Raw genomic sequence first — 22,953 nt, forward strand, 5'->3', positions numbered from 1 at the left:
AATTTTATTTGCACTCTTTATTTACATATTAAGTGATATTTTATTGTAGAGGTTGAAAAAAATCCAAAAGTTGTAAGAATCATCCCATAGTTTCGAAAAAGCTTTCAAAAAAAAACTATTTTCAGTGGCGCAAATAAGGTGTATATAATATAAACAATTCATTTTTTTTTTCAGATGAAAATAATTACATATTTACTTTATTTTCGAAATAATATTACTTGTACGACCTCTAAAACACTAAGTCATTTATATATAGTTTATAGAGTTGTGTGAGCAAATAAATAACGGTATGAATGTTATATTGAAAGGATGAGAGGTGAGTGGAAGAAACAAAATTTGAATAGTCCCGTTACGATCGAATTGCGATGGAATAGAAGGCAGCGTCACCGTGGCAACGTAACAAAATTTCTCTGTTCTCGCCCCATTTTTCATGGTCTCAACACCCTAACCTCACTACTGCCTTAAGGGTACTTAACAATGGCATTATTGTCGTCATTACCGCCACTTGTCGCTGTTGAACCTAATTGTTGTTGCTGTTGCTTCCGATCCGGTTCCGGTCGCAAATGTTGTTGCTGTTGTTGCTGTTGATTATCGACATCAGCATTTGCTACATTTTCCAGCAGCTTTTGTGTTACCAAGGGTGAGCCGGGGTTATATAGGTGCGTTCCATAGTGCACACCCGCCGGATGTATAAAGTAGGGTAATCCCCCTCCTGACCAAGGCGCCCCGCCGATGCTCTCGACGGCATCCTGCGGTGCCACATAGACTGCAGGCCGGCCACTGAATGCCGACAATGCTGGTGGTGGATGTTGAAGCGAAGACTGCTGCAACTGAAGAGGTGCTTTTGCAACTAAGAGGCTTTGTGGGTTTAATGCTGCTGCAAACGGGGACGGTCCACTGGGTGGGGGCTGAATGTGGTAGTAGGAAGGTGGAAGAGCAGTCTGTGGCGCGAGCACTGCACTCGGTGATGACAATTTGACTAATGTTGCTGCATGTTGCGCTGGTCCGAGTTGTCCTTGAAAGTAACTGGCATAGGGAGATGATGGTAGTAAATGCTGCTCGGGCTGCTGTGGTTGCACAAAGGTGGGGCCATAGAACAATACCGGTGGTGCTAGGGGCAATGGCGATTGTATCGGCAATGCAGTTGTAAGTTGCGGTGGGGCAGGAGGTGGTGAAGCCGGAGAATTTACTGCGGGAGGTGGAGGTGAGGGCACCTGACTCACTTTTGATTTCGGACCGCCACGAGGCGTCCCTGGATGTGGATGTTGTTGTGGTTGCGAAGGTTTTGATAGCTGCGTGTTGCGCTCCTCGATGGCATGCGGCTGCTGTTGATCCGATGCATGACCTGCAATTTGATAATTAAACAGTTTAAATTTCAGTTCTTTGACTTAAGAAATATATATGTTCATACAAATATAGTCTATGCTGACCATAATACATAGTACACATCTACATACAGAGGTAGTTCTTAATGAAGCATCTTAGTAAAATGAAAGATTTGCTTTGAAGAAACTTTCTTCGGAACATGGAACCCCTCTTCAATATTAATATTACAATTTAGAATTTAGAATTTATGCAACTGTACACAGGTCCGACGTCCGGCGTGAGTAGTAATTTAGATGCGTGCTGATGACGCAGGACATTATAACGTCGGAAATACTTCTGCCAGCTGAAAACGTATCTTTGTTAGAAAACGTTCTTTTCATTAATTTTCAGTTTTTAGTGCTCAAGTCAAAAGCACTTGATAAAAATACCAAACTAAGTCCTCAATCTTATTATGCTACGTAAAATATTGCTATAAAGGAGACAAAGTAAAAACATTTGACTTGATATTTCCGGATTATCTAAGATCAAATCTGGTTAGGTATTTGTGGCCAATGCCAATGCGTAAAAGATTCCCCTTATAATTATGTGCATATGAATGTATAATTAAGTTTACTATCGCGGAATGTCAATGCCGCGCTTCCATCTCTTTCGGATATTATGATAATGACGGAAGGCGAATATTTGAGCGGCAATGCATTTTAATTACCGTAATGTGGCAAGTGATGAGGTTGTTTGACCTGAAGTTGCAGCTGCTGCTGCTGCTGCTGTGGTGCATGGCGAATAAGTTGCGGCTGTACGTACAACAACTGCGAAGCCGGGTACACTGCCGGTCGAGGTCGCGCCAATGCTGAAAGGAGCAAATTCATCGGATAAGGCAATTGTTGTGGCGTCAACGCCGGCGGCGTTTGTACATGTGGACCGGCTGCAGGGTTAGTCGGCGCCGGCGCATGTGACACATAATGAATGGGCTGTTGTGTGCGATAGAGTTCGCGACTTAATGAACTGCCACTACCGCTGCCTCCGCCTCCAACTGGCTGCAAAACAATGAGTGGTGGTAGGGGAGCGCGTGGTGCCGCTAAGGGCACTGGCGCTGACGGCGGTGCTTGTTGTTGGTGCTGGGTCAGGGGCGTTGCTCCATGCTGTGCTGCTAATTGATATTGCAGCTGTCGCACATACGATAACGGAATGGCAATGATGTAATGGATCTGTTGGCGTGAAGGTTGTTGATATTGTTGTTGTTGTTGCTGCTGAGACTGTTGCTGCTGCGGTTGTTTTTCTATAGCAACATATGGCTGTTGTTGTTGTGAATGTTTTTGATTCACTGGTTGTTGTTGTTGAATTTGTTGACTGTGGTGTTCATTTGGTTGTTGATGTTGTGTGTGCGTGTGTTGTTGCCTGTAAGGTTGTGGTGGCTGCTCCTGCTGCAATTGCCGATCCGACGGTATAAAACCTCCTTCGGCATAACTCAGATTCGGCGGTAGTTTGGCCGCCTGGTGGTTATACTGGTGTTTAAGCTGATATTGTTGTTGTTGCTGTTGATGCAGTGACTGCGGTTGTGGTTGCGCTAGGTGTTGCTGATAAGGCCCTCGAAAGGAATGTATAGGTGTGCCATAATGAATGTTGTCATCAACATAATTAGAAAATTTTAGACCATTTGAGGGTCCAGAGACTGGGCGACTGTTTAGAGGCCTGTCATAATATACCTGAAATAAAATTAATTTCAATACAGTAGTACAATAACAAAAAGTAGAAGATTTTACTTTTTTATTGCTCAAGATATCTGAGCAAATATATAGGCTTTTCATGTACAGATTACGAATTTATCAATGACAATATTGGATGCGATCTTGTTTTGAAGATTTTTGATAAATAGCGCTTCTTGGTAATAAAAATTTAGGTTTCCACTCATAATTATGAAAGTTTTAAGATTGAACTAAATTTAAAATATGGAGATTTCTAGAATGACAGACTCACTATAAAATTTACCGTTCTATCCGAAAAAAATACCCAGACATCGGTACACCTCACCAATGTATGCGAATAGAGTTTGAAACATTTATACCAAAGTTATTTTCTTAAAATTCACTCATTGGTTTAATTCGAATTGTTATCGTTGGACGTGGAAAAATATTTTTAGGTGATATTTCTAGAAAATGTCTGAACTTCTAAACTGTTGTGACCTTTGGTAGCCAATTATTCCTACATGGAAGCGTTGCCAAAATTTGACGTTTGGTCTGGCACCTCCCAAATTTAGGTAAACCAAGATCGGTCAATATGTGAGTTGTACTAGTAGTATATTTAAAAAAATCTTGAAAATACCAAGTATACCTGGGTTAAAACACCCCCTTAACCGTTCAAGTTAGTCCAAATTTGAAGTTTAGTAAAACTAAATGGACAAGATATCTTAAAAATTATGTGACTAAGAATGAAATTAGTTTATATCTTGATGAAAACCCCATATCCTTAATATAAAGAATTTCGATACTCTGGTTCACGTTTAACACATTAACTCAATATATTAAATTAGGCCTCTTCGATCGAATTAATATCACATACATATCACTCACTTGAAGATGTCTTTACTATAATTTTATCTGACGCAGGCTAAATTATACAAAATAATAATAAGTATAATGCTTTCGCACCATAATGTAATATAAACGAACTGAAGAAATTCTTGCAAGTTTCGAGAATATAATGTGTGTGGTTACACCCGATCTTAGCTCTTCCTTACTTGTTAAGCATTAGATTAAATTAAGGCTCTTCAAATGCAAAGTTTTACTCCCGATATATTGGTGTTTAATTTCTATACTGAAAGTGAAAGAAAATCAGATGGAATTTAAAGTTGGGCTATTTGGGAAACGGTTGTGATTGTTTTCTGATTTTTTCCAGCGCATTATAGTAATATCTGAATGCCACATTCCAAATATGCTTGAAATTAGTCGCGTTGTTACTGAGATTAAGGATTTAAAGGTTGGACGTTGCCACGCCCAGATATAAACCAGTTTTAAACAATATTAAAATTTTTCTTCACTCATGTTCCATTTTATTTCGTGTTTCATTCATGCCTCTGAAAATTTCCGAAAATGTTGTTACGTTATTTTGCATTTCAGGTGACGATTTGTAGTTACGTCGCTATTCCCGATTTCTTCTGTATTGTATAAATAATGGAATAGTTGTGATTATCACAGTTTTATTCGATATGATAACTCGATGTTGTTCTAAATATTTCTTAATTTCTTTGTTAAACTATAAAATCAATTATATTTAAGTAAAACACTTTTAAAGAGATATTATATATTATGGCCGACGATTTTTCTGCGAAATTTAAAATAAAAATTTCAGGAACAGGTTTTCACTTCTCCTGAACATTTGTCATTTTCTGAGTTGTAACGCTTTTGTAAATAGTGTGCGATATCCATTTTATATATCGTATTAACGAAAAAATATTTCGTGCTATCGACTTACTTGTGGAGCTGCCTCTTCGCCTATATAACGTACGGTTGTTGGTTGAAAACTAATTGGAGAAGGAGCAGGGGATGATTGGAATGGCTGCGGCTGAGAAGGCAATTGTTGATAAGTTCCACTAGTTACGGGTCTGAAAGGAGCAGCTTCTTTGTTTGTGAATGCTGTTGGCCCTGCAAATATTACAAAATTAAAGTATGTATGTGTATTGCTTTTGTACTCTGGAAAGGTGTATTCTTAGGTTAACAACTAAGCTTAATTCAGGATTAACCGAACATTTCATACTCTTGCAAGTTGCCAGTATCAAAGCCAGGGAAATATGTTAAGAAGCATAAGCTTTCTAAGTTATACGGTTACCATTTTAGATACAAAGTTACACTGTTATCAGTAAAACACGTTCTCTCATTTCCTTGGAGATAACTCACATCTCGACCGATATATGCGGAATAATAGGAATAATAATAATTCGTTGTATTGAGTATATGGAAGCAAAAGGAAGGACTGACCAGATTAAACCCATTTCTGACGCAGGGAAGGATTATCTCTAAATTTCAATTATATATCTAACACATTGAGGATATTTGAGGTAAAAAGTCGAGGACTCCAAATATTCGGTACCTAGTGGCTTGAACACGTTTGTTGGGTTTGTGATATATGAAAAGATGGCATGGTTGCAGTCTGAATGTCATGTACCAAATGTGGTTGAAATCAGTATCCTTTTCTGCTAGGGAATATCTGCGTCAAGTTTCTTCAAGACATCTCAGTTTTTGCTTAAGTTACAGCTTACACGGACGGACGAACAGGCAGGTAGTCACTCGGATTTCCCTTCGCCTCATCATCCTGACCATATACTATATAGGGCTAAAAAGATTTGTATATAGTCACATATTGACATACATACACTCAATAATAAATAAATAAACATTATTCCCTTCAAACCTGAACTCTTTCTTAAAATAAAAGAAACTTGGTTACACATTTTTGCTGATCAAGCAAATAGCGATTTGGAATGCATGCAAATATGAGGTACATATGGAGTGCCAGCGAGCACACTACAGTAAATGTAAGAAGCAGTAGAAATACAGAGCCAAGCAAAGAAGCTTGCGTTTTTATTGCACCAAAACTGGCGACGAAGATTCACAAGTCAAGAATTCACAAATGAGTAAACCAAGTTATTAACCAACAAAGCGATCCTTTGTGCCAAATTTCACTTTAATATCTTTATTTATGGCTTAGTTATGACACTTTATAGGTTTTCGGTTTTCGCCATTTTGTGGGCGTGGCAGTGGGCCGATTTTGCCCATCTTCGAACTTAACCTTCTTATGGAGCCAAGAAATACGTGTACCAARTTTCATCATGATATCTCAATTTTTACTCAAGTTACAGCTTGCACGGACAGACGGACAGACGGACGGACGGACAGACAGACATCCCGATTTCAACTCTACTCGTCACCCTGATCACTTTGGTGTATATAACCCTATATCTGACGCTTTAATTTTAGGGCTTACAAACAACCGTTATGTGAACAAACCTATAATACTCTCTTTAGCAACTTTGTTGCGGGAGTATAAAAACAATTCCATAACTGGACCACGTTCAAAACATGAACAAAATAAAATACGAGCAACAATGTAACTGTATTTTATAATCATTACTAGTAAAATAAGAAACTTTGCAGCCTTCAATGTTAGATATTCAATGGAGTAAATTGAATCTAGGGGTGGAGGAGCCACATATTGACATACATACACTCAAGAATAAATAAATAAACATTATTCACTTCAAGAAAGACTTCAATCCTGCACTTGAAACTTCTTGAAATAAAAGAAGCTTGGTTACACATAAAGTAAAGGTCAAGCAGTTGAAATAAAGAGCCAAGCAAAGAAGCTTGAGTTTTTATTGCACCAAAACTATATTCAACCTATTAGAGCGCGATACCACACCCATTTTTACATTATTTATGACTATCTGTCTCGATAACTTTTGGGTTATGCAAACAACCGTTAGGTGAATAAAACTTTTACACCACAAGCAACATGTTGCAAGAGTATAACAACAAGTCAGCCAACTAAAGCTACCACCACACTCACCAACTTGATCTGAAGAGTCGCGTTTTTCTGTTTTGCTCTTTGTTGCAGGTGCTATGCTTGCTGTTACTTTTACTGTGTCGACTGCTGTTTCCACCGCTAGGCTATCACTTATGTTCGCAACATTTTCGGCGAAAACGCTCATAGAGCAAACAAGGAGCAGCAAAGATATCTGCGAAAGAGAAAAGGAAGGGGAATTTACAATTGAGTTATTACATTTAACAACACATGACAATCAATATAGTGTAATATGTGAAATCGGATCATCATTAATCAAATTAGTTGTATATGTGTTCATCCTACTATGGAGCAACAATTCAAGTTGAAACTTTGAGTATCGCAAAGAAAATTTATTCATTGCATTGAAATCTGAAGGACATATCCTCTTCAATCCACTAGTTGATGCAACTGTACTTAAGCCATCTAATGGGAGGCTCAGCAAACAAAGAGGTCAGATAATAAGAATAGATGTGTTAGAAAAGTATTCCTAAATGAGCATACTAGAGAGTGGTCAGTATCATGCAGAGACTCGACCTAATCTCGTTCTAATCCAGTGAGTCATCATAAGTCCTACTAGTGACAGTAATGACGCCGATAGTTTCGATTTCTACTGGACCTTGATCACCCACGTCAACCCAAACGACTAAGTATTCAAGTGCTTCATCGACTTGCATCCAGCGTTATTTAGATTTCTAGTCATTTTGGTTGGCTTAAGCGACATTATCAAACATTTCTTCTCGGCCAAGACTACTTTTTCTTTTCTACCACCAACAAATACCGTGTAGAAAGTTCTCAGAGCAATCGCATGTGGTTGCACTCAAAATAGATGTTTTTTTTTTAATAAACATTGATTCACTTAATGACTGTTGTTGTTATAAAAATTATATGGCTCGTCGGTTCTTCTTATCGGCCTTAAAGATCCATATATTTCGCAAAAAAAGCACACCACAATTTCGTGGCTAATATTTAAAGTTGACATTGATTTTGAAAAATAAAGTTAAAGGTTATGGCTGTCAACTATACAGTGTGACATCCAATACTTGTCTTATACTCGTGTCTGTCTCTTTGACATCGTCTCTTTAGATTTGGTCAGTTCCGATTACATACACTCAACTGTCCCTGCGATGCCAACCTTTGAATGGCCGTTTGCGAAAGTCACTTTCGAAAGCGTGTTTTTCCCAAGGATTATAGTGGATAACACTGCTCTTCTCAGAATTTCTCTTTTTAGTCTTCTAAATCTATCTTAAGGATGGCGAATTTATTATGTTAGATTCAAGACTGAGTACAGCTTTTGTATTGTTACCGTATTTTCAGTCGCTCTCTTTCAGCCTACGCTGCAAAGAAGCTAGTTCTTCAAGTTCTTTAATTAATTTATCTAGAGTTCACATTCATCCCTGCAAAATTATACGGCTGTGTAAGCTGACATTGAGCAGCACCAAAAGCTCTATCAGAATCGGGTAGGATCTCTCCGAGCCGTTCGGTACCAAACGAGGTTTCAGACAAGGCGATTCCTTATCGTGCCACTTTTTCAACCGGCTTCTGGAGTAAATAGTTCGAGCTGCAGAACTAAATAGAGAAGGTACCATCTTCTATAAGAGTGTACAGCTTCCCGCGCCGTTAGTTCTGCTTTCTCCAGAAGCAACACAAACGGGTCTGCAAGACGAAATATCTCCTGTCATCAAACAAATAGTCGTCGCACTCGCGACTTGGCACTCACGTCACTGTTAACAGTCATAACTTTGAAGTTGTAGATAATTTCGTCTATCTTGGAACCAGCGCTAACACCACCAACAATGTCAGCCTAGAAATCCAACGCAGGATAACTCTTGCCAACAGGTGCTACTTCGGACTGAGTAGGCAAGTGAGAAGCAAAGTCCTCTCTCGACAAACAAAAACCGAACTCTATAAGTCACTCATAATTCCTGTCCTGCTATATGGCGCAGAGGCTTGGACGATGTCAACAACGAATGAGTCGACGTTGCGAGTTTTCGACAGAAAAGTTCTGCGAAAGATTTATGGTCCCTTGTGCGTTGGCCACGACGAATATCGCATTCGATGGAACGATGAGCTGTACGAGATCTACGACGACATTGACATAGTTCAGCGAATTAAAAGAGGATGGAAGAGGAAGACCTCCACTCCGTTGGAAGGACCAAGTGGAGAAGGACCTGGCTTCACTTGGAATATCTCATTGGCGCCACGTAGCGAAAAGAAGAAACAACTGGCGCGCGGTTGTTAACTCGGCTATAATCGCGTAAGCGGCGACCAATCAAGAAGAAGAAGAAGAAGAGTTCATATTCATTATGAATTGGTAGTTCTCTCTAAATTTGTTTTTATTGAATTCAACTTTTGCATTTTTTAATTACATAATAACAAGCTTAGACATGGCAGTGCAAGCCGCCATTGCTTTGAAAAAAACACATTGTTTGAGGAAAAGGTGAAAAAATTAAAAGGTCACGCCCATTATTATTTTACATTGATACAGTGACAAATGAGTACAATCTCCAATTATGTTTGATTTTAGTATCAAAAGCAGTTAATAAATATTTACCTGTAAATAATATGTTTTTCCCATGTTTGTTCGTTACACGAAAATGTGTTCTTGTATTTGTATTCTTGTCGCGTTTATTGTTGATTTGGACCGTTATCTCGATATCTCGATTGTTGCAATACGAATATTAAATATTTTGCAGGCTTCACCGTACCTAAAACATTTTTACTCCATCCGCTAATTTGCATTTACACGTGTATTTTGTTGGTTATTCAGTTGTTGTTGTTATTATTGTTTCATTTATTGTAATGTTGTCGAATTCAATTAACTGTACAAAATTAAATTATCGCACGCCCGTTGAAACTTGTTAATTGAACACATGTACATGTCTACACAAAAAGGACGAGGACAAAATACAAAACAGAAAACGAGTGGGAATAACACATGCTAATAAGCAGAAAAAAACCATCGATTATTCGAGTCGAACATTTATTATGTTCGAAGCGTGGGAGTCGCAACAAATCAACTCTAAATATTGCTAGGCCAGTGACAGAGTAAGCTCACAGGATTGTGGCATATATGGTATGTGTATTTATATGTGTGTATGCTTCCAACAATATATACAACTAAATTATTTTGCGATGTGTATATTTGAAAAACTGATTACATATATGTATATGTATGTATCTAGTTATTTATTTGCGTATTTATACATATACAGTAATTGCTTTAAAAACTCTAGAAGCATATCACAACTCTCATATTTTTGCCCTAAGTGATAACATTAACGGTATATAGTTGAACTATTAACCGATTAGCTAATAAATACAATATTTCAAATCTTCTTAAGGACACAAAATAAATTGAGAGATATGATAGAAGAAGCAATTCGAAAAGCTGAAAGAAGGCAATTAAATTAATTACGGCCTCAACTCCCTTTTCGCTTTGCATTAGCCTTTTCCTTTAAAAATACGACGAAGATCAAAGCAGTTTCTTATCTATACAAAAACATAGTTCATATCAATTTTATATCCTAGCTACATGTTGCACAGAATATACTCGTCTTTAAGAGGATATTTTCATTTAGAGTTGCAAAAAGTATTTGAATGAAGCCAAAAGGTACAATAGAGAACTTAGAAGTACCCCGCATAACAAAATTCAGGCGAAGGAAACCCGATATAATAGAAACCACTCATTTTGAAACAAAAGTTGAGTTTTGGTTATAAAATCGTTATATATTGGTTAAAACAAATACTGTCATTGAAAATTGTTTAGTCCGAGCTCTAACTTTTCCAAATAAAAAAAAGCAAACCAGACAAATAATGTTTGCCTCACGCAAGCGTAACAGATTCGAGTTTCTAACCGGCGCTACCCAACATCTTTATCAATGTAAATTGAAAATAGATAAAGGCAAAGAACGTCACCTCGCGAAGGCTGGTAAAGTGAGCGAAAGATGAAGTTGTGAAAGCTTTGAGTGACTTGACGTGACTTGACATTTCAATTGTCGTCAACACCATAAAATAATTTGAACCAAAAAATGTAGTATCCATAATTCCAGGTTATTAGAACACTACAGAAACTATTTTTAACACTGCAATAACCACTATTATTATTTTACTATTCTAACACCTTAATTTGCTTCCTGCCTATGGTTGAAGCATGTAATATATTTGCACAAGTTCAATGTCACTGGCACACAACGGGAAGCAAAAATCGCGATCGCTGCCTTTCAACACGCCACACTGCACAATTCGGCTCATTCATAGCCGGTGGCTGGTACTCATGCCCATATGTATACACCTGCTTGTCGCCCTCTTACAAATATATTTCATGAACTGACTTTGGCAGCTTTTCCGCGTTTACACACGCGATACCTTTTAAACGCCCGCTAATCGTTTTACTTGGCGTTGCGCGTTGCGCGCTGAGGCGTGCGGATTACTAAGCCGTTTTCTGAACAAACTTCAGAGCCACTTATATAGTTGCCGCGTTCGCGTGCCGAGTACTTCGATGAAAGTGAAACTGAGGCCGCCTCTGGTATGGATTTTATACTCACTGCCAAGTGGTTTTGCTGCAGCGCCGGTATGGTCCGCCAGGCAAACTCGTACATACCTAATGGGTGCATGGTGTGCGCTAAATACGACATGCGGCACACGAGCGCTTGGTTCAATCAACTACAACACAGTTTGAGTCGTTTTTTCTTGGGCTTACTTGCACAAATAATGCAGCGATTTGCCGCCTTGTCGCTTCCAAGAAGGAAGTGTGCGAATGACGAATTTTTTAATATATTTGTTTAGTTTTAATTGCACATTTTACTTTACGAACTATGTAAACAAGTAAATATCCCTTATAAACTTCTTAAAAATAGTTTCCAGCGTCTTTATTTTTAATAGACCGAACCACCTAGCGTTCTGGGGCTCCTTGGAGTTCTAACCACAGACAAATTTTTTTCCGACAATTTCTGGGAAGCATACATATAGACCGTTAATAAATCTGTAAGCTTATTAATAAAATCATTGTCAAAATAGCATTTAATAAAAAAATTGGTAACTCAATTATGTACATACATAAATATGTTCTAAATTCATTGATTTAATTTAAATTCTTTGATTCTAACAGTAAAAACGTAAAAATATTGGAAAAGAAATGAATATACAAGTTCTTCATATGAACAGATAAAAAATTAACTTTTGGCTTGACACTCCCACTTTTTGGTGTTATTTCACATCCTTACAATAATAAACAAAGCCAGCCTTCCATCTTCTCTTTCTTAATATTTCAGAAATTTAGAAGTATACTTGCTGTTGTTTACTGCAAGGTTAGTAAAAAACATAAAAAAATGGACTCATTTTCCGCCCTGTAAAAACTGTAAAAACCTTAACGGGTGATAAATTTACAACCAGCATATGGATATAAACTTTTCCTGATAATAGTGCACACTTGTGACAAAAATGCGAAAAATCGGGATTATATACATATATATCTGACGACAATATGTCTTTGAATACAATTGAGTGAATTTCTACTTCTCCTAACCCCTATAAACCTAATATGGTATAAAGATTTCCTTAGCATATTTTTCTGGTACTTAGGAAGATGTAAGTGGTATCTTCTAAATATTTCAAACTTCTGGTGCATATTTAAAATATCTTAGCAAACCAAAGAGAACGTATTGTAGCAATTTATATATGGTACTATAATTTAATGCCGAATATTTACAAAAGGCATGTTGAACGAGTGTTGCCGGTGCAAGCCTTTTGAATGACCTCTACGTCTGCATAACGCTTTCCCTTCATGGGAAATGAATTTTTCCGAAAAGGAAGAAGTCGCATGGTGCCATATCAGGTGAATACGGGGAGTGGTTAAAATGTGAAGGGGGCCGTCGCCCCGGGCGCAACGTCTTGAAGGCGGCGAAACGATCTTCGCTGTTTTTTAATATTCAGAAAAATATTTCAACAAATTTTTTTACAAAATTTATTATAAAAGATAAAGAGTTGTAATAATCTGAATAACAATGAAAAATATTAACTTGAAATGAAGAAATTGAAGCATTTTAATGCGTTACTATTTCGAATCGGAGTATGCTCACCAAATTCAAAAAATCATCAGACTCGCCAAAGGCCGTTTCTTTAAATATCGTAGCTTAAAAGAAAGCCATTCCCTTTTATGCATAAATACCTATTTTCCTAACGAATTATATACATGCACTTTCATAAATAAAGCAAAATGAATATGCCAATTTTTCTATTCTACTATTGACCTTGGCATCGAAGAGTTCTTCGTCCCTACGGTAAGCGAAAGAGCTGATCTGTTACTTTTCGTTGGACATCGCCGTGTCAATTTTCATCGGTCGGAGTAAGCGATACAATCATGCTACATCGTTTACCTTGCTCGCTTACCAATGTCTACCGTATCCCGCTGGAAAAAAATACTTTTATTTCTCCAAATTTTCCAAAATAGTATTTAAAAACTTCAAATTCTTGCAAATAGTGTGAAAAGTGTTCAAAATATAGGGCGAAAATGGGTTCTTTCTATGGCTTTTAATAAGATGTCTTGTAAATATACTTTAAAATTCACTTTTGTTCGAACCACCTCATGAAACTTTTAGGTAGGTAGATAAATGGGGCCGGCAGAACATCCTTAGCTCCGGGCGCCCGAAGTTGTAGCTACGCCACTGAGCGTCGGAGACCCTATAAAGTAAATGATCAATATGTTGAGCAGAGTCGAAATCAAATGCTTGTATGAAATCATATGCCTTGTTCATACAAATAATTTAATGTCGGAAGAAATTGTTCAGATCGGCTTACTATAGCATATAGCTTCCACACAAACCGAACGATCAAGGGCTTGTATTGGAAGCGTTTTCATTTGAAGTGGTATCTTCAGGAAATTTGACATGGATTACTGCTTAAGGTGATAATATAATCTATGAAAAAAATTACTCAGATCGGATTACTTCAGAGTATAGCTTCCATACAAACTGAACACATAGTTAATAAAAAAAACTGCACCTGTGAAGAGTATATTAGCCTCGGTGCAGCCGAAGTTAAGGTTTTTTCTTGTTCTCAATATTATAACAGTTTATTGGATCTGCTTTTTTTAAGCCTAACAATAAGTTATAAAATCTTAAATCTATTTAAGAACTAGACAGGCTCAAGCCAGTGATTGAGCTGTTTTGGTGATACGCTGCTCTTTAATACGCAGGCATATCTCTTCTTTTAAGGCGTCTTTGATCGCAGGAATGTACCAAAGCATTAGTCAAAGGGTTTGGGTGATCTCGGAATTTAGATATGTATTTAATTCTGCTATCTTCTGCTTTTTTCTTTACCATAGGAATACCAAGGTCTTTTGGATATTTTCGTTACGGGGCGTACCCCTCAGTTGAATGTCATGCATCCAAATCGGCACTTACGAGGTGTGTTAAAAAAGTATCGAATTTTGTGTTTTTTCAAAAATTATTTATTTATTCATTAACATCTATTTTGTCCCCTTCAAAGTAATCGCCATGAGATATTATACACTTGTGCCAACGGTTTTTGCAATCTTCGAAGCACTTTAAAAATTCATTTCTTTATCTTCTTCAGCTCCTCGGCAGACGGCATCGAAGTCTTTATTTCGTCAAGAGAAGCGTAACGTCGTCCTTTCATGGGCCTCTTCAGTTTAGGGAACAAGAAAAAGTCACAGGGGGCCACATCTAGGGAATATGGTGGGAGCGGCATCATTAGTGTATTATTTTTGGCCAAAAAGTCGCGCACAAGCAACGATATGTGAGCAGAGGCGTTATCGTGGTGCAAAAGCCAATTTTTGTCACATCTCCGCTTTCTGATAACATTTTGTACCACCGATAAACATTGCTTCGGCCCAAGGTAGCTTCTCCGTATGCCACAGTCAACATTCGGAATGCATCCACGCACTTCATTTTGTTTTTCACACAAAATTTGATACAGGTTCTTTGATCCATTTTTTTGAATAGGTAAAAATCGAAGACGTGAGTACCAACATAACGCCACAAAAAATTCGAAATTCGATCATACGTAACCCGCGAAAATTCAAAATTCGCAATACTTTTTGAACACACCTCGTAAATGTCTAGGCTAAGTTTAGAATTTTTATTTAAAAGCCAAATTAAATTTGCAGCTCTAATCTTCATGCATGTTATTTTACTAGAGATGTGTTTTCTCCACGTGAGCCCTCTATCTAGGTGAATACCAATATATGTTACTTCATTCGCTTAGGGTTCTAAAATATTGTTAATTTTTACTGCCAGGCACATTTTTGGTCTAAACGAAAATGTAACATGATTACACTTCTGTTCATTCAAATTTATAAACATACTGACACTTAAAACGCAATAACTTCACTTCCAATGGATGAAATGTCATGAAATTCTCCCTGGACAATCGACAAAAATATCAGATGGCGTTACCAGGGTGCGCTAAATTCATTAAGTCCTGTTTACTTTGGAACGCACCTTGTATGTCAGTCTTTCTAACGGAACCATGTTGTTGAGCATATCCTAGTAACGGCAATATGCATGATGTAGTGTTTTTCAACCACTTTAAATTTTCATCTGTGTGCGATATTCATTTATGTGCGATATTTTAATGAAATTAAAATCTAATTATGGATATCTTAACCGTAATGTGGTTTATCGCTGATTACGAATGAAATTGGTCTAGACCTCGGCTTAAATCTAAACTCCATAATAAATGATTTTGGTTTCTGGTATACATTTTGCCCATACTGTAAGCCCAATATATTAAATTTGAATAATTTGGTTGAGTTTAAATCACAGATTTGTATGTACAAATCATTTATGTCAATTATATTGATTTTAATATGAGGGTTACCTTTTATATTAAATTTCGACACTAGAAAACAAACGCAAATATTACTCATCAAAAATCACGTTATTTTACTTTTAAATATTCTCGATTAAAACCTATACACTCTTGCATGCGTTCGAACCAATTTTCGACACTTTTGCTGCACTTAATGAGGTATCTCCAAAACATGCGTTCTGAAGGCATCAACCACCGCTGAAGAAGTCGACCTATTAGTTTATCTTTTACGGTATGAAAGGAAGTCATTTGGTGCCAAATGAGGACTATACGGTGGATGATTCATCAAATTGATGTGCTGAGCGCTCAAAAGTGTGGTTGCTTCAGCCGACGAGTGAGAGCTCGCCTCCCTACAGTCGGCTTATACGTATAAGTCTACTATTTATCACATGACACGATGTCATAGACGTGTTTCGAAAAACCGCTGTAGTATTTTTCCAACATTTCTCTCGAAAGCATCAATAGCTTCCGGAACAACAAATGATTTAGTAAAGACCTTCACAAAATCCGTCTTGGAGTGATCTAGGACATCGATCGAATTCACCATACCATCGCTAAATACTGGCCTTTGATGAAACTTTGTACCCAAAAATTTAATTAATTTCTTCGATACGCGTGGCAGCGTAATTCCCTTTTTTGGCCGAGATGAATATTTTAAGATACTGTAAATAACGCAAAGAGTGCTCGTATGTCAAAACATACTGAGTATGTATGTAAATAAATGTCAAAGTTTTAAATAACATTATAAGTTGTCAGATTGCCTAATCACTAAATATAAAAGGCAACCTACATAATTTCGAGATATATGGACACCCAGGAAAATTTCGACTATCAGCACCAAATTTCCAAACTATACTTGGTTGATTTTGGATTCTTAAATAAACCTTCCTCACAATTTTTCGCATACTGGTATTTGCCGTAAGAAGCCTGAGGCTACGTAATCCGCAAAAATTCAAAATTCGCGATACTTTTTCAACACACCTCGTATCTTCCCAACACTATTTTTACTAGTTTTGCCACATTCTATCCTCTTGACACACGCGAATTCCTCACATTTTTTATCAATCAATCGCTTAAATTAAGTTAAGTTATTGTCGGTAGCGATTTCAATTAAAGGTTTCAATCCATTTAGAAGCTCCTACCAAAAACAGATGCATAACGGATATACAATTTTACCGTTGATGGCACCCGATTTCTTTTCTTTTGAATGTATCCGACTACTTTTAAACGTTTTAAAATGGTTTGATGAGAGACTAACACTGATTTTCCGATCCCTTCTTGTCTTCGGCAACTATCTATTGGTGTTTCTAAATCCTTATATACAAACTTACTTGGTCCAAGATGTTATTCGTCTTCTAAGCCAAAATCACTATTCTTAAATCGTGCCAACCACTTTTGGCATGTCGCTAAGTATTTTCCCCACAAACTTCTAGCAAATACCAAGTCGAAAGATTTCCAACGCATATCCGGAATTTTGGAACAATGAAATAATCGCCAACTTCCTTACATCATCTCTTGGAAAGCCGCATAAATTGACCCAATGAAAATTAAAAATAATAATTAACAAATAATGTCACAGCAATACTATATTACCTACCAAATTTGGTTGAAATCGGTGGAGTAAGATCCGAAATAAGGATTACCCCTAAATTGGGGTGGCCGATTTTCCAAAAGAGCTCGCCAAAACACGAAAAGTCCTCCGATAGCACCGAAACTTCATGTATAGTAGTTTTTTTGTTACTACTTTCAAATGTGATACAATTTGTTCGAAATTCAAAATGACGGAAGTGTACTTTTCAAAATTGAGCGACGTGTTTCAATTGGGGCCAAACGTCACGTACCGTAAGATTATTTGAATAAAATATTTTTTTCGGAAATGGAGAAAAAAATCATGTGATTCATGTAAATATTTTTATTTTACAAAATAATATGCAAGTTGTAAGTTACCGTTTTTACAATTTATCAAGTAATATTTAATACCCCAATAGCATGTTAAAAAAGCTTAATCATAATCACTACCAGATGCAGAATCGTCACCAGCAACCAATGAATAAGATCTGTCGTGCTATTTTCTCTGGAAAATTCTCTCGATACCTCTTATGTATGTTCTCTCGATCTCTTATGTACTTATTGCGCGATTCCTGAGCTTGCTCAGAGAATAAAAATCCTCACTTTCAATATTTACACAAATGTAATTTAGAATGAAGAAGAATATAATCAAATTTGAGCGCCTATTATGAGAATCAGATGTAACATTAAAGTTTTCATTGGTTGTTTTAAAGGCACTCTATAATTTTATTTTGCCCCGGATACAGAAAAATCACTCTACGTGCTTAGCGTGATCTGACAACAAGTGTGTTTACAGCAGCTGTTTATGTCGGCTCTCGTGTCGAATATGTTTTGTTGTCTTCAATTAACTCAAAACGGTTTCTCCGGAGCGGTTATTTATGTTACAAGAATAGCCAGAAGTCACATGGAACTAAATCAAGTGAATACGGAATGATATTTGTTGAGTGTTTCACCAAAATATAATAAAAAATTTTATAAAATTTGACAAACACTACTGGCATCAACTGACATAAACAGATGCTGTAAACACACTGGTTGACAGATCGCGCTAATTTTTAGCATCATGATTAAGAACAATTGTACCAACCTAGAAAAAAAAATATCTGTATTCCATATAAGCGGGAGAAGAGAGGGGGAAATGAAGAATTCCCGATACTTTCTTGACTGGGTGTATTATATAGTTATTTAATATACTATGCAAAGTCATTTCCTTTAGAAACTTCCTATATATTTGTTAGAAAGTCCTCAAGATACTCGATGCGACTGATGCTTGCTTTCAGCACGAGCTGTAAGGTCTCCAACGCAACGAAAACTGAAATGCAGTGGTGCCTCGTGGCACGAGATTTAGCGAAATATCAATAAATGATACCCATTTCCATTAATCCCATAACCTTTAACATCGGCAACGGTGAAATACCAACGGAAAAATTTGGCTATACATGCTTTTGTATGACGTATGATAGATTGATATGATGACAAATGATACACATAATATGTTATACATACATTCAATAACACCTTTCATTCGACTGGATATAGAAAAATCTTTTCTTAATCACTGGACAGACAATTTTTTAACTACGCGAAATTGGAGACTCGAGACAATTGACGCGACTATTCGACCGACTCTAACCCTGAATATATATATGAAGACTCATTCAGCTTTCTTGACAGTATACAGCAGTGCCCCCTTGAAGATTTTCAAGCTTTAACTTGATATTTTCAAAAAAAAAATCGGATTTTGGCCAGCTTTTCAGAAAATCGGCTACAATACGGTGCCACATCCATTGTCCAAATTTGACAATAGCTCCCGTAAAGCTCTCTAGAACAACACGGGTATAAAAACCCGCATTTATTTATAGATTTATCGCACTTTTTATAGTTTTTAACAGGGGCAGGGTTATAATCCGAAATAACTCATTTTCACAGGGTTTGATTATTTTAACTGTGAGTGGTTTAGAAAATAGGTGCATTAAAGTTATTAGAGGGCAGGACACAGCTAATTTCACAAAACGTTTTTTGACCCTATATGCCACTTGCTAATCTAATTCGTTCTAGGAAATAACAATATTGTATCATTATTGTGGAGCTTAGTTATAGCACTGTATATGTTTTCGATTAATTGCGTTTTGTAGGCGTGGTAATAGTCAGGTTTCGGCCATGCAATAACAACCGTAATTGGTGATAAGGAACATCTTTTGTAAAGATATCTTAAATTCTACACAAGTTATCACTTCTCCAGAGCTTCAGACAGAGAGGCAGTCCCTCGGAATTTAACTCGTTACTTACTACTAAAATCAAATTGAAAGGTGAGTTTTATACATTTCATCTCCTTCAAAGAAATCATACCACTTGGAAAAATCCTTCTCATCGTCCTCCTCAGAGCCTTCTTCGATTCAGCTTTTATGTCCTCAATTGAGTCAGAAAGGTGTCCATAGTCATGTGAATTTGCTGAATAGCCAGAAGCTGCACGAAAGTAAACCAGGCGAATGCGGTGGTTGCGGCACGACATTAATTGAAGATGTGGCGAAATGATCACGAATAACCAATGCAGTGTGCGATGGTGCACTATCGTACTTCTTTGTTCAATAAATTCAGACATACTAATTTTAGAGCCTCACAGAACGACGCGTATCCATAAATTTTTGACGTGAAATTTAGCATAGATGTCACTAGCAGTACCACCAACTTAAAGAAAAAAAGTAACGATTCGAAAAATACGCGAAGTATAAATTAAAAATTGGCCTTTCAATTTGATCACAGTAGTATGTAGTATGTATAAAAACCTACAAGTATTGTACTCTCTAGCAACATATTGCAAGAGCGTAAAAAGTAAATGTTTTGGAGGTAACCCGATCACACGACCTCTTTGTTCAACATTCAGCGGCGTAATTGTAATTGTCCAACTAGTTGCCGCATATTTGAGAGAAAATATTTACTCTACTGAAAATTTATTAAATCAATATTTCTCTTTTCGTTATACTTTCCGTTTTAGTGTATCTTAATGCCCGTTGTTCTTAGCATATATTACTTTAGGTACAAAGTAGAGCTGGCAGACGACATAACTATTCATGATTCGGAACAACAACTTTCATGTGTAAGTTCTTTTATTTGTCGCATAAATCTTACTTTGAAAGTCGCTGGACACCCCCAAAACGCGCGCACTTCCGTTCAAACCGGCTCCAATCGCTGCTCTACTTTGTAAAGCAAATGTAATTTTTATTGCTTGTTACACAAGTTGCGCAATAGGTTCAATGACGAAGTCAGATAGATGGCCAGTTTCCACACAAAGACCCACTCGTGCATATAACTGTACACGAATATATTATGAGCCGCCAACATGTACGAACCTGCCAGCGACATACTCTATTTTCTTGTTTTTGCCAACTATTTACATGAAATGCGGAATCGGTGTTAGGCAACAAAAACTAAACCATTCCCAGCCACAGACGACTATCGGCGAATCCAATGAAATATTTACTCGAAACTCAAACAAGTCCGACTGAACTCAGATGAACTGAGCTGATTGTCCGTCCCGAGCGATAGTGTAAAGCAACAACAAATACACCAAATTAGTGCGTACGCTGCGCGCCAAGCATACTTACATGCCTCGGTATAGAAGTGGGTCCAGTTCAATTTGGTGCGGGCAATAAAATCAGCATTAATGCCATCGACGCAGTGTGCGACCGGTTTCAAGAGCAAGACACGCGAAATACTCCGGCCTCCTCTCATCTTCTGCCGTTGCTGTTTATCCCTGTAAATAGCGCAATGAGTGGCGCAAAAAATGCAAGCAACAACAACAAAGTAGTTTTGGGGATGAGGAAACTAATTCATTTAAATAGAGCCAAGCAACTTTTTAACGAACTTGCCGCTTCCTCATCTTCCGCACTTGGCTACGTTGACTTCGCCGCCAAAGTTGCAAGTAACTTCAAGCGAGTTTTCGTATACCAATTGACGACTGTGGCCTGTTCGCAGTTCGCTGTTGGCTGCGCGCGAATAGCAACTTGTAAGTAAGTGGCGTGAAAGTGGAAAAGTTTTGGTTACCACTGCAAGCGATTGACTTTGGCTACTACAATTACCTTGCCTCCCGCCAATGTTGCCGACTTGTTGTTGTTTTCTTCCGTACACGAACGCAGCACTATGCGCAAGATATTATAGTTTTGTTCACCAATTGCTTCTTGGACCATCATAAGGGTGTGGACGTAAAGATTCAGTCTGAATTCAGAAATATTGCGGAATACGTGCTTCATACCCGGTTAGGAAGGATGCATTTATTCACATTTCAATTATATATGAGGAACAGGAACAGGAAAATAGAGAACAGTACTCTTTACAACTATAAAAGCTGTGACTATTGTGTCAATTGATATTTTTTGCTTTCGCTTGAAAATCACCGTAAATTTGTGTACCTTGAAGCATCACTATGTTAGACGGTAAAAAACGTCGGCATCGTCTTCATTAAATTTTGATTGATAGTATGATTCCGATAAACATTAGAAATATGACTCCACTGCGTTCTGGATATAATATATGAAACTTAAATTTTAGTGCCACCCGAACTCTAAGCCGCCTTACTTATTTTAATTTGTTTTGGTGACGACGGTTCCTAACTCTGCAGGGGAAGTGGCATTTGGCTGGGAAAAGAGGGGGCTAATTTGAAATAAAGTTCCCAAAAGTGCCCGGAACGATTCGGAAGTGCAAATGCGATTTCCATGTTGAGCCGCGAAACAGCCGAAAGGAACGAGCGCTCAGTTAACACCACGCGCAGTCAATACCAGACAAGCGAACTGAAATATGCATTGCATATGCTGGTGTTTGTATGTGTGTGTTTATGGCGACCTCCTTCTCTCTTAGACTGCAGCTACGAGGATATTCGATAATAACTTCGACTTCGCTTTGTTGCACGCCAAGCGCCATCGATAGTGGTAATTGTAATTGCACTTGTTTAAATAGTTTAATGACACCTAATTTCAGGCGTCTCGAAGGCGCATAAGACGGCGCGCCGTAGACGAATGTACGGACCTGCGCGTGGGTGTGAACGTTTAAGCACAAGGTCGAAACTGCAGTTAAGCGCCTATTTTTGCCTTAGGAAAGCTGATTAGGTGACCGATTGGCGCGTCGTTGTGTTAGTCTACGCTTCTTGAAAACTTGATATGGTAATTGCTTGCATATGAACATATTTGACACTTTGAACTATCAAATATTTATTATAGCACAATTTCAATTAAGTAGAAGCACAAACTGGTACAATAAGTTTTTTGTCTCTAAGAATAACAATGACAGCTCTCATGTCGGCACATTCCCATCCAGTGGTTGAGCTTCTTGCAATATTCCTGGCAGCGTGGGTAATGTGGGTGATATCGCGAAAGTTCCCGGCAGAGGCCTCGGTCCATGGCGATGGCACGTGACTTAACTGAAGCTATTCCTAGGGGCTTATTTGTCGTCACATCGTCGTCGCTCTCCTCAAGACTCCTGGGCAAGCGAGTAAATGCTGAGCTGTAGGCACATAACGCCAGTAAAACCAAAACAATTTTGAAATATTCCATGTTTAGCGCTGTGAAGATAAGCAGCAGTGAACACACGTCTCATTCAGCTTTTCAAATTCGACTGGCGGTTCACTAGATTCGTCAACAACTACTTAGGAATTATCAAAATAATGTGTACACTGGCGAA

At 37.7% G+C, this 22,953-nt stretch overlaps 2 protein-coding genes across 5 annotated transcripts; both read right to left on the minus strand.

Annotated features, from left to right (window-relative positions):
* Positions 1-223: 223 nt before the first annotated feature.
* On the minus strand, positions 224-17,876 carry LOC108977634 (transcription factor SPT20 homolog). 4 transcript variants are annotated; one of them, XM_018947406.1, is made up of 7 exons: positions 17,659-17,876; positions 17,309-17,454; positions 17,043-17,225; positions 6,886-7,054; positions 4,795-4,964; positions 2,033-3,029; positions 224-1,345 (listed from the first exon to the last, which is right to left on the minus strand). In XM_018947406.1, exons 4-7 carry the CDS (start codon positions 7,025-7,027, stop codon positions 462-464), a joined length of 2,193 nt encoding a protein of 730 aa, XP_018802951.1. In that variant the 5' UTR covers positions 7,028-7,054; positions 17,043-17,225; positions 17,309-17,454; positions 17,659-17,876; the 3' UTR covers positions 224-461. The 4 variants fall into 4 exon arrangements, with proteins under 4 accessions (XP_018802951.1, XP_018802950.1, XP_018802948.1 ...); XM_018947405.1 differs by lacking the exons at positions 17,043-17,225; positions 17,309-17,454; positions 17,659-17,876 and adding exons at positions 9,434-9,762; positions 11,248-11,370; XM_018947403.1 differs by lacking the exons at positions 17,043-17,225; positions 17,309-17,454; positions 17,659-17,876 and adding exons at positions 9,434-9,762; positions 11,214-11,370.
* Positions 17,877-22,459: 4,583 nt separating this feature from the next.
* LOC108977643 lies at positions 22,460-22,905 on the minus strand. Its single transcript, XM_018947416.1, has one exon. It carries the CDS (start codon positions 22,824-22,826, stop codon positions 22,545-22,547), a length of 282 nt encoding a protein of 93 aa, XP_018802961.1. The 5' UTR covers positions 22,827-22,905; the 3' UTR covers positions 22,460-22,544.
* Between the last annotated feature and the right edge of the window lie 48 nt (positions 22,906-22,953).

This window comes from Bactrocera latifrons, unplaced genomic scaffold (genome assembly GCF_001853355.1).
Source record: "Bactrocera latifrons isolate USDA-ARS-PBARC rearing strain unplaced genomic scaffold, ASM185335v1 scaffold_93, whole genome shotgun sequence".
NCBI lineage: Eukaryota > Metazoa > Arthropoda > Insecta > Diptera > Tephritidae > Bactrocera > Bactrocera latifrons.

Excerpts from the sequence above, each read along its gene's own strand:
- LOC108977634 (XM_018947405.1), bottom strand. The coding sequence starts at position 9,457 with ATGGGAAAAACATATTATTTACAG. Across the intron at positions 4,965-6,885 it reads CGACTCTTCAGATCAAGTTG|GGCCAACAGCATTCACAAAC; the intron begins GTGAGTGTGGTG and ends TAATATTTGCAG. Across the intron at positions 3,030-4,794 it reads GCGAAGAGGCAGCTCCACAA|GTATATTATGACAGGCCTCT; the intron begins GTAAGTCGATAG and ends ATTTTATTTCAG.
- LOC108977643 (XM_018947416.1), bottom strand. The coding sequence starts at position 22,826 with ATGGAATATTTCAAAATTGTTTTGGTTTTACTGGCGTTATGTGCCTAC.